At 50.2% G+C, this 15,737-nt stretch overlaps 1 protein-coding gene across 1 annotated transcript; it reads left to right on the top strand.

Annotated features, from left to right (window-relative positions):
• Positions 1-13,030: 13,030 nt before the first annotated feature.
• LOC125525963 (polyubiquitin 11) lies at positions 13,031-15,080 on the top strand. The gene is made up of 2 exons (XM_048690964.1): positions 13,031-13,245; positions 14,156-15,080. Exon 2 carries the CDS (start codon positions 14,156-14,158, stop codon positions 14,843-14,845), a length of 690 nt encoding a protein of 229 aa, XP_048546921.1. The 5' UTR covers positions 13,031-13,245; the 3' UTR covers positions 14,846-15,080.
• Positions 15,081-15,737: the final 657 nt, after the last annotated feature.

Raw genomic sequence — 15,737 nt, 5'->3', positions numbered from 1 at the left:
CTGAAGTCGAGGTCCTAGCCATGGTCGACCTGATCATGGAGGTTCTAGCCATTACTCCCGACTGGATGGTGCCCTACATTGCGTACATCCTCAGGAAAGAACTCCCAGAGGATGAAGAAGAGGCTCGACAGATCGTCCGTTGATCCAAGGCCTTTACTGTGATAAGAGGGCAGCTGTTCAGGGAAAGCATGACTGGAGTCGGTCAGAAATGCATAACACCAGAAGAAGGTCGAATGATCCTCAATGACATCCACTCGGGGACCTGTGGTCATCATGCGTCCTCTCGGGCCATCGTGGCTAAAGCATACCGAGCTGAATTCTATTGGCCGCGAGCAAATGAAATGGCGAAAGTTATAGTCGACAAATGCGAAGGCTTCCAGTTTTACTCCGACATGTCTCACAAGCCAGCGTCAACCCTGAAGACCATCCCCCTCATATGGCCCTTTGCTGTTTGGGGACTAGATATGATTGGACCACTGAGAACTGGCAGGAGCGGCTTCACTCATGTGCTCGTTGCAGTCGACAAGTTTACCAAATGGATCGAAGCTAAGCCTATCAAGAACCTTGATGCTAGCACCGCTGTCGGTTTTATCAGAGAATTGACATTTAGATATGGAGTCCCACACAGCATCATCACGGACAATGGATCGAACTTCAATTCCGATGAGTTCAGAGCTTTCTGCGCCTCTCAGGGCACTCGAGTTGACTATGCTTCTGTCGCTCATCCGCAGTCGAATGGACAAGCAGAAAGAGCCAATGGCCTAATTCTCAAAGGACTGAAACCCCGACTGATGCATGATCTCAAACACGCAGCAGGCGCTTGGGTTGATGAACTTCCGTCAGTTCTGTGGGGATTAAGGACAACTCCTAATCGGTCGACCGGACGAACTCCTTTCTTCTTAGTCTATGGAGCCGAAGCTGTCCTGCCAAGTGACCTGCTCCACAATGCACCCCGAGTTGAGCTCTTCTCCGAAGAGGAAGCAGAGCAGGCCCGACAAGATTCAGTCGATCTCTTAGAGGAGGAAAGAGAGATGGCCTTGATCCGCTCGACCATCTATCAGCAAGACTTGCGTCGATTCCACGCCAGAAATGTGAGGGGTCGAGCCTTTCAAGAAGGAGACCTGGTTCTTCGAGTGGATCAACAGAAACCACACAAGCTTGCCCCGACTTGGGAGGGCCCCTTCATCATCACCAAAGTTCTCCACAATGGAGCATACCATCTTTACAGTATTGAGCATGAGAAAGATGAGCCACGGGCTTGGAACGCGGAGCTGCTCCGCCCCTTTTATACTTCAGCACTTGTTCGAATAAAATGTAATAAGAAACACCTTTGTAATTTGTTTATCAAAGACAAGAGCTTATGGTCCTATCATTTGATTGTTGTGTTCTTATTTACTTCTAAAATCCCCCAGTGGGTGGGCTTAGTCGCGAATCCGTTTCGCCTAAGTTCGAAAGAAAATCCTACCGAGTGGAGAGCAATCCTCCCACTCGGAGGCTTAGCTGTAGTCCGGTACTCGCCTAAGTTCTCTCACTAGGAGACTTAGCTGTAGTCCAGTACTCGCCTAAGTTTGAAAAAAATCCTAGCGAGTGCAGAGCAATCCTCCCACTCGGAGGCTTAGCTGCAGTCCAGTACTCGCCTAAGTTCTCTCACTAGGAGACTTAGCTGCAGTCCAGTACTCGCCTAAGTTTGAAAAAATTCCTACCGAGTGGAGAGCAATCCTCCCACTCGGAGGCTTAGCTCCAGTCCAGTACTCACCTAGGTTCTCTCACTAGGAGACTTAGCTGCAGTCCAGTACTCGCCTAAGTTTGAAAAAATCCTACCGAGTGGAGAGCAATACTCCCACTCGAGGGCTTAGCTGCAGTCCAGGACTCGCCTAAGTTCTCTCACTAGGAGACTTAGCTGCAGTCCAGTACTCGCCTAAGTTTGAAAAAATCAAACCGAGTGGAGAGCAATCCTCCCACTCGGGGGCTTAGCTGCAGTCCAGGACTCGCCTAAGTTCTCTCACTAGGAGACTTAGCTGCAGTCCAGTACTCGCCTAAGTTTGAAAAAATCCTACCGAGTGGAGAGCAATCCTCCCACTCGGGGGCTTAGCTGCAGTCCAGTACTCGCCTAAGTTCTCTCACTAAGAGACTTAGCTGCAGTCTAGTACTTGCCTAAGTTTGAAAAATCCTACCGAGTGGAGAGCAATCCTCCCACTCGGAGGCTTAGCTACCGTCCAGCACTCGCCTAAGTTCTCTCACTAGGAGACTTAGCTGCAGTCCAATACTCGCCTAAGTTTGAAAAAAATCCTACTGAGTGGAGAGCAATCCTCCCACTCGGGGGCTTAGCTGCAGTCCGGTACTCGCCTAAGTTCTCTCACTAGGAGACTTAGCTGCAGTCTAGTACTCGCCTAAGTTTGAAAAAAATCCTACCGAGTGGAGAGCAATCCTCCCACTCGGGGGCTTAGCTGTAGTCCGGTACTCGCCTAAGTTCTCTCACTAGGAGACTTAGCTGCAGTCCAGTACTCGCCTAAGTTTGAAAAAATCCTACCGAGTGGAGAACAATCCTCCCACTCGGGGGCTTAGCTGCAGTCCAGTACTCGCCTAAGTCCGAAACATACCCCTATCTGCAAAGACGACGAGGTGCAGGTCGACTGCAACCTTCTCCCTCGGAGCTACGGCACAAGTACAACGTCCGGTCCATCCCTATCCGCAAGGACGACAAGGTGCAGGTCGATTGCAACCTTCTCCTTCGGAGCTACGGCACAAGTACAACGTCCGCTCCATCCCTATCCGCAAGGACGACGAGGTGCAGGTCGACTGCAACCTTCTCCCTCGGAGCTACGGCACAAGTACAACGTTCGCTCCATCCCTATCCGCAAGGACGACGAGGTGCAGGTCGACTGCAACCTTCTCCTTCGGAGCTACGGCACAAGTACAACGTCCACTCCATCTCTATCCGCAAGGACGACGAGGTGCAGGTCGACTGCAACCTTCTCCCTCGGAGCTACGGCACAATTACAACGTTCGCTCCATCCCTATCCGCAAGGGCGACGAGGTGCAGGTCGACTGCAACCTTCTCCTTCGGAACTACGGCACAAGTACAACGTCCGCTCCATCCTTATCCGCAAGGACGACGAGGTGCAGGTCGACTGCAGCCTTCTCCTTCGGAGCTACGACACAAGTACAACGTCCGCTCCATCCATATCCGCAAGGACGGCGAAGCACAGGTCGACAGGAGCCGCCACCTCAGAGCTGCGTCTCCAGCGCAAAGGCTACACCAAGCAATGAGCAAAGTCTATTCGAAGGCAAACACAAGCACATTCGGAGATAAACCAAATTCAGATAAAACCTAAAGGTTCCAAGCAGCAAATCAAAAGTACTCAGGCATCAAGCCCGAAGGAGTTCAACGGTTACAGCAATCACTCGGCATTCTGAGGCAAATTTAAAGTAGATTCAAGTTTCATAAGTTTGTTCACTCGGCCGGAGGAGGGCTGGCAGGCGCCATGAATGAGTTCAGATCGATCCCATCAGCGATCCGAGTGGCGGCAGCAATAAAAGTCTCCATGAAGGACTAGAAGTCATGCTTTTTGGTGTTAGCGACTTTGATCGCAGCCAACTTGTCTTCACGAGCTTCCTTGCAATGGACTCGCACCAAGGACAACGCCACGTCAGCACCACACCGGACGGACGATTTCTTCCATTCTTGCACTCGGTCAGGGATCTCGTTCAGTCGAGTCATCAGGGATTCCGGGTCATTCTAAAGCGTCGCCCCCGGCCAAAGTGATGAGTCGATTCGGGAGACTACCTCCTTCAGGCGCGCGAGGTAGCTTGTGGCGCTGGCGATACGGGACTCCAGTCGGAGCACGTTCATTGCAGTTTCGTCGCAGACTGGAGAAGCGATAGGGTCCAGACCCGTCTCGACCCTTCCAGTTTCCTCGTCAAAGTCTTGACAGAATTCTGCAGCAAAAATTAGTCAATCGACCGAGCAAGATCCGATCGGAAGCATCAACACAGTCGGATTAAAAGAAATACCTTCCAGCGTGAGATAAAGCTTCTTGGCAAGAGTCGTCAGATAAGCTTCCGTGTCATTCCTCTTGCGGATCGCAGACTCCAGCTTTTCATTCAAGACAACCTTGTCCTTCTTCAGACTGGTCACTTCGCGGTTAGCTTCCTTAAGACAAGATTTCAGTTTGGTCACCTCTCCTTCCAACGTTCCGATTGAAGCAAGCTTCTGGTCTGCGAGAGCAGTTTTATCTTGGGCTGCTTTTTGCACGGCGGTGAGGTCCGAGTCCTTCTTCTCCAGAGCCAACTTCATTTTCTCTGCAAAAGAAACAATCGAATCAAAGAAGAGATCAAAGAAATGTATTAAAAGCCAGTCGACAGTCAGTTACCTTCCATACCAGCGGCTTCGTCTTGAGCTTTCTTTAGATTCTGCTGGGCTAATTCCAAGTCAAGGTTGAGTTGCCTCTGCTTCTCCTCAAGTTCAGCAAACTTAGAAATAAGAGTGCAAGACTTCTGCAGAAGGCAAAAGACGGATCAGTCGATAAGATCAAAGGTTGTTTACTTCCGAATGAATAAAACCTAAAGAAGTTCGCTTAGACCCCAGCCAACTGCACACAATCGACTGCGGTCTCAGGGGCTACACCCAGCGGGTGCACTTGGCGTGCCCCTGCTGACTAAGACTCAACTCAAAAAAAATGCTCAGACCCCAGCCGACTGCCAGCAGTCGACTGCGGTCTCGGGGACTACACCTAGTGGGTGCACTTGGCGTGCCCCCATCGGTTCAGATCCCACTCGCCCAGACCGAGTGGAAGAACGAAACTACTCACCGGTCCGCCTGAGTCAAGTGTAAGGAGTAAAAAAGAAAGGAAAGAAGAACTCAGACCCCAGTCGACTGCCAGCAGTCGACCGCGGTCTCGGGGGCTACACCCAGTGGGTGCACTTGACGTGCCCCCACCGGTTCTGATCCCACTCTCCCAGACCGAGTAGAAGAGCGAAACTACCTAAATCAACAAAACACCCAGTGGGTGCTCTAATTCGACGCAAACAACAGGAGATTGTGTAGAAGAAGATTTTGCGAGTAACATTTCCTCATAGAGCAAAAACAGTCGGAAAGTCTACTCACCTGGACATTGGCCCGAAGAGCAGCGCTGGCGTCGTAGGCAGCCTGGCTGTTCTCATGCACTGTCTTCACCCGCTCCATCATCATGTCAGCTTGTCGGATGGCTTCCACAGTCGCTTCTGACTGGTTGTCCGGGACGGGGTAGCTGGTGAAAAAGTGAGCAGACGGCCCAGGTGCGGCGGCTTGGAGCTCCGTGGCATGGAGTTGGACAGCTGAAGGAATCACAGGTGCAGTCGACGGTGCGGGATGCCCACTCGACAAGGGTACAGCGAAGGCCACAGAGGCCCTGCCCGCGTCTTCAGGTTGACGGACGGGAGGTGTTGTAGTTGGTTCTTGCCGAGCCATCCTGCCAGCTACTACCTTCTTGCTCTTCCTGGTCTTAAGAGCCACATCTTCATCGTCATCTGGAAGATCAATGATGTTGGGTGGAGCTGCAAGGCAGATCATTCGACCCCAAGTGAACCACTAGAACGCAATCGACCAAAGAATCAAGAACAAAATCGCAAGAGTTGATACCTGGGTTGGAGGTTACCATATCTTCCATTTCCTCGTCCCGGTACTGGAAAGAAGAGGTCCCTGACATAGCAGCACTTCAAAGACCCGCATTCAATCTGTTACGTCTGGTTAATCGAGTCGACAAAAAGGACAAGTCAGATGGTTACCCAGAGATAGTAGGAACGGTCACTTTGATCCTGGGCAAAGCTTTTGGCAGTTTGGAGGAGGTGGCTTTCGGCGCTTTCGGCGCTGGGGGCGGCGCAACTTTAGACTGCTTTGGAGTCTTCTCAGTCGGCGTTGGGGAAGACGTCCTGGGACGCTTCGAAGACTGACCAATCGGCGCGGCCACCAAGTCCGGAGCACTCGCCAGGTCGTGAGCGTGTTTGGATCTCCTCTCCATGCGAGGAGGCGAGTCGACTTCTTCGTCATCAGTCGATTCGTCACTCTCCTCGTCTTCCTCGGCATCCGAATGCTCCTCGCCGCTCTCGCCACCGCTCCCTTCTTCCTCGGTGTCTTGGTCCTGCACTCCGTTGGGCATTGAGTACATGTCGATGAGGGCCTGAAAGGACAACGATCAAAGGAAATTCAATCGACCATAAACAAGATATCACTCGGTGAATCGGAAAGATACTTGATAAGACAGAATTATACCTGCTCCGACTGGTGCGAGTTGTCGAATGGAATCACCCTCCTAGACCCCCGAGGGTTGTCTTTGTTGCTGGTGATCCCCATCAACCACTTCTCCAAGGTATCCTCGCTGACGTCCTCTGGGTGGATCCGAGTGGAATCCTCGAGCCCATAGTACATCCACATCGGATGATCACGCGCCTGAAGAGGTTGGATGCGTCGACCGAGAAAGACCTCCAGCAGGCCACCCCGTCGCGGACAAGCTGGACGACCTGCTCGACCAGCACCTTGACCTGCGCCTTCTCTTCTGGAACTACCTTCAGGGGGGCGGGCTTCTCCACTCGAGCCAAGGAAAAGGGAGGAAGTCCAGTCGACTGACCCGGGGTTGGCTGATCTTTGCAGTAGAACCAAGTCGACTGCCAGCCCCCGACCGAGTCGGGAAGAATCATGGCTGGGAAAGTACTCTTGCTCCTCATCTGGATACCCAAACCCCCGCACATCTGAATCACTTGTGTCTTCTCGTCACTCAACTTGGCCTTTTTGATCGACTGGGAGCGGCAGGTGAAGATGTGTTTGAAAAGACCCCAGTGCGGTCGACAGCCCAAGAAGTTTTCACACATTGACACAAAAGCGGCCAGATAGACTATGGTGTTTGGAGTGAAATGGTGGAGTTGAGCCCCAAAGAAGTTCAAAAAACCCCGGAAGAAAGGATGGGGAGGCAGTGAGAATCCGCGATCTATGTGGGTGGCGAGGAGAACACACTCACCCTTCCTTGGCTGCGGCTCGGTTTCGTTCCCTGGGAGCCATGCCGACTTGTGGGGGATCAGTCCCCCCTCCACCAGGTCGTCGAGGTCGTCCTGGGTGATTGTCGAGCGGATCCAGTCGCCCTGGATCCAGCCTGGCGGCAGGCCGGATCTCGACGAGGACCCGCCCCGGCTGGTCCGCTTGCCCTTTGCCTTCGCGGTCGCCTTCTTCGCGCGCTCCAGCGCCACCGTCTTCTCTTTCCCCATGGCGACGGATCGAGCTCGAGCGAGAGTCCGGCGACGAGAGTAGAAGCGAGCGCGGCGGAGAGATTGGGAGAAGAAGAAGAAGAGAGAATGGGAGCGCACGGGGCAGAGGCCTGGTCCGGGGCCTTTTATAAGGTCGTCGACCGAGTGACTGACTGGTGGACCCAGGCGATCTAAACAAATCCCGCAATAGTCGCGCACGCAGTACGTGGCGAAAAAGGTGGCGCGGGGATCGAGGAGACTTGCCTAATCCGTCCCGATAACCTCGGTTCCATTCGTCTGGCGCACTTCCCAAAATTCGAATCCCGCGAGATCTGCGGAGAGCAAAACAACCTGTCAGACTGAAGACAAACATCCTCTACATCATCATTCGGAATCCTACCGTGAAAATTCACTCGACAAAAACCAAGAATGGACCAAGGCGACTGAGAAAGGAGTCGACGTCCTCACCTCAACTCATTGTTCCAGACCAAGATATACTCATAGCACAAAGAATGGGTCGGAAGTGTTCCCAACTCCTTCCCCAATCAAACCCTGATCCATTCGGGGGCTAATGTTGAAGCTATGTATCTAGGGTAGGGTCATGGATCTGTCCAACATACCCTCCCCAAGGACATCTCTACAAAGAATCAGAAGCAGTCGAAGAGAAACCATCATCCACTCGGACATGAAGATGTGCTCACTCGACCACCTTGAAGACACTCGACCACCTTGAAGACACTCGACCACCAGAAGATGAGAAGCCCTCCACTCTGTAATGGTCAGGACATAAACCGTAGCTTTATGGGCATTTACACCACTTTATTGCAGACGTTACCAGTAACGCCCATCCTTTATGAGCATTGAACCTTGTGTAACAGAGGGGAGGTGGGGTCCTGGCGTACTCTATATAAGCCGTCCCCTTCCTCTGGGACAAGGGTTCGCACTTTCTGTAATTCACACACATATATTCAGTCGACCGCCTCTGGGCTCCGAGACGTAGGGCTGTTACTTCCTCCGAGAAGGGCCTAAACTCGTAAACTCGTGTGTACAACTCCTCCATAGATAGGATGTTGCCTCTACATTCCTACCCCATACTCTGCTGTCAGTCTTAGAACCACGACACTCCATTCGTTTCTATTCAATTTCGATTTGAAATAGGACAACAGTTGATGCATGCGGCTGGATGGCCAGCTCTCTTATTTGTGTCCTCGAACGTGTCCAGACGTGTTAGCAGACATTTAGTGTGTTAGATTTGGGGTACACGGTTGGAGGTGCCTTGATGCCACAGCTAGTGATTGTCACTACCATATTAATACCTTGCAGCAAACTGTACCCACACATTTTGGGCATATGTACTCATCAAACAGTCATACGCCCTTGTACACCTTAGAACATTGTTAGATGTGTCGGCATGGGAAGTACCGGGACATACAAATGTACATCGACTAAGTTCGTGCGGAGACATTTCTCTTGGGTCAACTAGCAAAATAAACTGAATTTCTTCCAAAAGAAAAGGAAAGGACGAAGCTTTAGAGTTTTGAGATGTTCCCCGATCATCACGCCAAAGAGGCCGAACAAGTGAAGACGCATATTTGTATTTCCCAAAATCTCTCAGGCCTAACTAACTATTTGTCTAGTGATCAAGCAAAGACATAAAGATCATCCAATGTGAATCGTGTATGCATGTTTGCAGTTTTCCTTACGATGTATTGAGCACGATGACTCGTCACCATCAATATCATTTTGTGGCATGGACCCTCCAAAACGTATGTGCTACTTAGGATGGTCTCGCTTCAAAATCACTAGCTTATAAATAAAGGTGAAGTGATTGATATCTGAAGAGAAGGGTACTAGATGCAAGTACGAAAAAGTTGAATGGCGAGAGAGAGAGAGAGAGAGAGAGAGAGAGAGCAACAAAGTTAAGGTAAAGTTAATGCTTGCAGAGAAGAAATTGAATTTACTGTTGCAAGCCTAGTTCTTTTCTTTCTTTTTAACATCGAAGATCGGGTACATTATTGGAGATGAATTGCCGCGCTTTGGGCCTAGAAGGCTGGGGCCGGTTACCCGACCAGCACTGGCAGCTGACAGGGCTGGTGCGAGGCGATGTTGCAAGAGAAAATAGCGGTCGTCACGATTGAAGGGTGTAGCGTGGGACAGTGGCAACATTTTTTTGCACTAGTAGATAATTTTTACACCCTCTGTTTCATAAAATGAGTGCGGCTGTTGTATTAATGTAGTGTTAAAAACGCTCTTATATTATGAGGTGGGGGAGTGGTATTTTGGAGAGTAAACACAGCGACAGGGCTCTTTAAATCATTTTCATTTTCATTAACTAAATTCACTTTACAAAAATCATGGGTCTGAAAAGCCTAACAATGTGGACTGCCGAGTAGACAAAAGCTCAATCTGACAGAGAACAGCAACATAGGAAAAATCCACTTGACTCCATCCCGGATGATCTCGTATAATAGTCCTATCCAGCATTCAACCATTGGCAGCCAACTCGCCGATCAATCTAGCTAGAACGACCGAACCGACCGGAAGAGTCTTCCGTGTTCCAGATCACCTGCCTGCCCTGCTAGTCATCTTAAGCCCAGCGGGTTCATCTCACCTGCTCACCATATACGACTAGTCATCATAGCTCGTGCTAAGATTTGTTCAGCTGTCCGTGTCGCCGTCTTGCACTAGATCACTATCCGGTTTAGGTGCAGAGTCGTTCTCCGACCTAATGCAACGTCATCATGCCGTCCGATTAATCACTCAATATAAGCACGGACAACCTCTATGGTCGACCTGACGATGCATGCCACCAAGCCCAGGACACACCGAGAAGCAAACTTCCATCTGCTGCCCTCTCCGTCTCATAATATAAGACTAATTCATGTAAAAAAACGTATTACATCATAAGATGGAGAGAGTAGTTGATACATAAAGCATTATTAAGCTTCAGAAGTCACGACTCTTGCGGTCTTGCCTTAACTCCCCAGAGCAAGCACGCCAGGTTGCACATTCCGTAGCAACTAAAACAAATCTCTTTCCTTCTTTCGGGGCCAACAAATCATTTCTGTGCAATGGAGAGATTAAACGAACAGGCGCTACGAGCTCTGAATCTCTGATGCAGTTGCGTTGAAGCAAGGAAAGCCTCTGAGCTGCAGGAGGATTCCATATACACACGTACAGTACGTACGTACCAAAACGAGCTCACCGGAAATGTCACGAAAAGTCACGGCGATCCTTTTCTCCTCCATATGTCGCTAGTGGACACGGCGGAGGCAACAATAATGCTGAGCTGTGCCAAAAAAAAAAACACATCCACCCTAATCTGTGCGGTCTACACATCCAGCAACCCTAATCGGAACCCCTCAAAAGGAAAAAATGTTGGGCTCCGAAAGTGACGCCCCCAGTGAGACAGTGTGTCTCCTTTTCTTCTTTTTACCGGAAGGCTTTGTGATAATAAAAGTTTATTTTGTGAATTGATAATAAAAGTTTTAAGGGAACGGGAGGATGAGAACGAAAGCAACATCCACGACGCGACGTGTGGGACGGCAGTTCATGAGTGGACGCGTTCTTCCCGTTGCTCTTGCTCGCCGTCATACGGCGTCGGCGTATATCACACGGACATCATGCTGGAGAGGATGTCAAGCAAGTCGCGATGCCTTTTTTTGGAGTCTTCACCGAGAGCTTGTGCTGTTCGGTGCTTTTTAATTCAAAATAATTGATTGCATTTGAATTTAGGAGAGTAACATTACATAATGGGACTGGATATTTATGTGTTGCATGTAAAAAAAATATGTTTTAGTCCATTCCGTTGTCGACACCTTCCTTACGCTCTGTGTCTACCCACGATGTTGCTGCCGGGCACCGCCACTCGTGGACGGTGTCGTTGCCCCACCGCCCCGCCTTGTTCGAGTTGCCTTTTCCGTTGCCGATTAGGCCATCCCTCTATAACTCTCTAAAGACTCCTTCTTCGATGCAGACGCCCCCCCCCCCTCCCCTCGTCGGCACATGTCAACCCTCCGCCTTGCCTCCGTTAACGCCACTGTTAGGCCTGGGCATTCGGTTAACCCGAACCGATCGGTTCGGTTCTTCAGGTTAATAAAAATTTCGGTTTTGCAAAATTGATGACCGATCGGTCTTCCAAAATCCTGCTAACCGAGAGTTTGGTGGACCGAGACTTCGGTTCGGTCGTCGTTTTCAAGACCGAAGAAGCCAAACAACTTGCCAGTAGAAAAAAAATCAAGAAATACATGTATGACCGAAGGGAATGGGGAGAGGAGATGCAGCTGCATCCTACTGGAGCATCTCAGCAGACCGATTCAGCTAGCAGACCTGTAACTTGAAGAACAAAATTGCAGGCCGGTGCTCGGGAAGCAGATGTCCCTGTAGGCATGGCGAATTGGAGGATGGAGTGTTGGTGGAAACTTCTATTGGAGACGGTCTCTGTGGGGAAGAAATTCGAGGAAGGAGGAGATGTTGCGGTGCCGGCGCCGGCGCCAGCCAGAGGGATCGATTGGCGGCTTCTTAGATCTGGCGGTTCCCTAGATGTGGATAAGGTGCGGCGGTGGCAGCCCCCTTTTTTGCGTCGAAGTGAGTTTTCTCACGGGAAGCGTTGAACTAATCCAAGTGAAGGCTTAAACGGACGCATCCAGGTTTAGTTGATATTGTGGGCTATGGGCCTAATGCATTGAATTGGCCTGTTACTATTCTTTCTCGGTTACTTACGGTACTTCGGGTAGTCGAGGGTCATAACCGAAACGACCGATGTAATATTGGTTTTACAGAGTTGCTGACCGAATTTAGTACTGATTTTTTCGGTTTCGGTCTATTCGGATACGGTCCCGGTTCTTTCGGTTCGGTAGTTCGGTCTTCGGTTAAAATGCCCACCCCTAGCCACTGTCAGCCATGTCGCCCACCCCTAGCCACTGTCAGCCATGTCGCCCACTTCTCCAGCATGGTGCGCGTCGTCTTCAGGAAAGTCGACCGACGTGATACATCTCCAGACATCATACATTCAACCAATGGCTAGAGAATTTTCCAATATGAAACTCTTGTTTCTAAAAATATATTATGCCAATTAACCCATAATTTTCTCCTCCATCACTCGTGCCCAATGTTTCGTGTCCCCTTCGCCATCTCCTCATTTTTTCCCACTTTCTTCTTCTCATCGTTTTTTTATCTTCGATGGCGTGTCATGTCGTTGCGTTTTGTGCATTCTAATCTTGACTATCGATTGGTCATATTAGATGGTCTTTGTACATGAGTGCGCGACACCTTCTAGATATCCACTCCAACTGGCAGTTCGGACAACATACTAGTGGAAAATTCATTTTTTTTCACGAATGAGTCTAAATACCCTTACTAAAATATGCTTGCGGCACTCTACTCTTATTCACGACTGTCAAGCCATGTTTTCAGGCTCAGAAACACAAACTCAATTGAACTATAATAACAAAATGAAGCCGTATAAATTCAAGAAATGGGGTCAAATATTTCCAGCCGCAAAATATCTTGTTGCAAACCTATAATATATAAATGTAGGATTATACCAGTGAAAATTCAAAATCATATCCTCGTCCCGTGCGTGCCGGCGAAGGAAAGATCATGAGGCCCAGTGTGTCACGCTCACGCACCACACCAACGGCGTGAGCCGACCCGTCCAACTCCAACGGCCACCAACCAGCCGAACCCTCGACGGCGTCACCTTTGGAATCTCCTCCCCATATCCTGGATTTTTTGCGTGGTGGGGACGGACTCCGCGACCGCCTCTCCCCTCCCTTTTTTTTTTTTTTTTTTGAGGGAAGCCTCTCCCCTTCCTATCCGCTCCGGCCCCCACAAGTCACCCGTGCCGGTGCCGTGGTGCTTCTTCCTTCTCTCCCTCCCGTCCGAGCCGGCTCGGCTATAAAATCCCCGCCCCCTCCCGTCTCCTCTCCACACATCCGATCCGATCCAATCCAATCCAGCCCCCCTACGATCTCACCGGGAAACCTCCGATCCGAGCGAAGCGAAGGCTCTCTCGTCCTCCTCCTCAAGGTATGCGAGGCTACGGTTTCTTCTTCGCTCTCTCGTGCGTGCGTGCGTGCCCTTGGATCGATCGTTGCTAGCACCGCCCTCGATTCCTGCTAGTCGTATGGATTTGGATTAGATCTGTGGGTGGGTCGAGGCGTTATTGCTGTTGATCGATTGCAGCTCGTTCGGTTAGTCGTGGCTGATTAGGCCTGATTGTAGTTAACACGTCTCTCTTGATTATGCCGTGATTTTCGAGCAGATCTGCCGATTATGATGGGATTGCTGTGGGGTCGGTTCGTCTTAGTTCTGCTTGGTTGTTATTGTGGATTTTTGATTATGTACCGCTCATGAGCCTCATATGTTGAAGGGTACACCTTCGTGGTATTACTGGGATGCGATGCGATTGCTGTTGGTTCGGTTCATCTATCTCGTTATAGACTTAGTTAGCTAGTTTCTGATTTTGTAGCCCTATGATCTGTGGAAGGATACACCTATGATTTGCTAGATTAATAGTTCAGCTTTGTAGTTGCTTGTAGCGTCCGTAGTTGGGCATTGAATTCAACTCTTAAATTCATGTCGGTTTGCCGATATTACTGTTGGTTTCTAGGCTTGTTGACAAGCTTCTCAGTACAACCAGATTACATCAGCTCCCATTGAAACTGCGCTGGTAGATATGCTATTCCCTCCGTCCCATAATATAGCAGCGTTTTTGATACTAGTATAGTGTCAAAAACACTCTTATATTATGTCAATCCATTGGCTTGTTCTAGTGGCCAGCTCCTGGGCAGTTTGCTGTCAGCTCTCTAGCTGATTTCATCTCTGTTGCAATTTCATCTTTGTAGCATGGTGGCCATCTGGTTCATCTATTGTTTGACGTACTGCAGATATCCCTGTACTGTAACTTAATCTGCTTCTGTCTGCTTTGTATTTACAGATGCAGATCTTTGTGAAGACCCTCACCGGCAAGACCATCACCCTTGAGGTCGAGTCCTCTGACACCATTGACAATGTCAAGGCAAAGATCCAGGACAAGGAGGGCATCCCCCCGGACCAGCAGCGTCTCATCTTTGCTGGCAAGCAGCTCGAGGATGGCCGCACCCTTGCGGACTACAACATCCAGAAGGAGTCCACTCTCCACTTGGTGCTCAGGCTCCGTGGTGGTATGCAGATCTTTGTCAAGACCCTCACCGGCAAGACCATCACCCTGGAGGTTGAGTCCTCAGACACCATTGACAATGTGAAGGCCAAGATCCAGGACAAGGAGGGCATCCCCCCGGACCAGCAGCGCCTGATCTTTGCCGGCAAGCAGCTCGAGGATGGCCGCACCCTTGCGGATTACAACATCCAGAAGGAGTCCACCCTCCACTTGGTGCTCAGGCTCCGTGGTGGCATGCAGATATTTGTGAAGACCCTCACCGGCAAGACCATCACCCTGGAGGTGGAGTCATCTGACACCATCGACAACGTGAAGGCGAAGATCCAGGACAAGGAGGGCATTCCCCCGGACCAGCAGCGCCTCATCTTTGCTGGTAAGCAGCTTGAGGATGGCCGCACCTTGGCGGACTACAACATTCAGAAGGAGTCAACCCTTCACTTGGTGCTCCGTCTCCGTGGTGGCCAGTAAGCTCCTGGCCATGGAGCTGCTTTTTGTCTCTGGGTTCACAAGTCTCGTCTTCGGTGTCCTCCAAAGGAGTCTGGTCTATGTCTGTCGTTGCCTGAACTGTCTTTGTTTCTATACCGTACTATGATGCAGTGTTATCGTTTGTATCTGCAAACTTCTGCTGGTGTGCAGCAGCTTTGATGAACTTAATATTAAGTGAGCCCTGAATTCAATCCATAATATTGTTTGTCTTGCCTGATGTTTCCTGTTGTGTTATGTGGTTTCTTGTGATATTTCTGATGCATTTGATCTGCTTTTGGCACATGTTTTCTGGTTGGTGACCTCTATGCTCTATCCTCTGAAATGCGTGTGTTCAAACAGATTTTGTTTTTTGTACTTGCCAACTTTCTGGCCTGTAGAATCCCTTTGATCCTCAAATTTTCTAAGATACGTGGAGTCCCGTGTGCTGGTCGTTGCCCCATTTTATTCAAACATATGTGTGTTCTTCTTGCTGATCTTGTGCTTGTGTTGGCTGCATGACCCCTGATGCCCTCTCGCACAGGCGCGGCTGCTGTAGACGCGGCGACCTCCAGCCAAAGACGTGAACATGTGGCACCGGCGCTGCAATGTTGGGGCACCGGCGCTGCAATGTTGGGGCGTCCGGTGACAGTGAGGGTCGTTCCCTGTTGCTGGAGTTGCCGTTGCAAAGTGGGTGGACGTGGGCCGCTACAAGGGTCTAGCTTGCCACAATGACAATAAGACACGAGCTGAAGTTGCAACATGAGGTCTTGTTATAATTGCAACAAGTGAAAGAGGATAGGATCGTGAGATCGGACTGGTCACCCGGCCAATCTTTTCCAAAGATCAGCCAACCGACGAGTAGCAAGCCCTAAGAAAACAATGCTCACATGGTTTT

The sequence above is a fragment of the Triticum urartu genome, chromosome 7 (assembly GCF_003073215.2).
Source record: "Triticum urartu cultivar G1812 chromosome 7, Tu2.1, whole genome shotgun sequence".
Taxonomy (NCBI): domain Eukaryota; kingdom Viridiplantae; phylum Streptophyta; class Magnoliopsida; order Poales; family Poaceae; genus Triticum; species Triticum urartu.
Note: the sequence above shows the minus strand (reverse complement) of the source record. Positions and strands in the feature narration are given on the sequence as shown.

Excerpts from the sequence above, each read along its gene's own strand:
- LOC125525963 (XM_048690964.1), top strand. The coding sequence starts at position 14,156 with ATGCAGATCTTTGTGAAGACCCTCACCGGCAAGACCATCACCCTTGAG.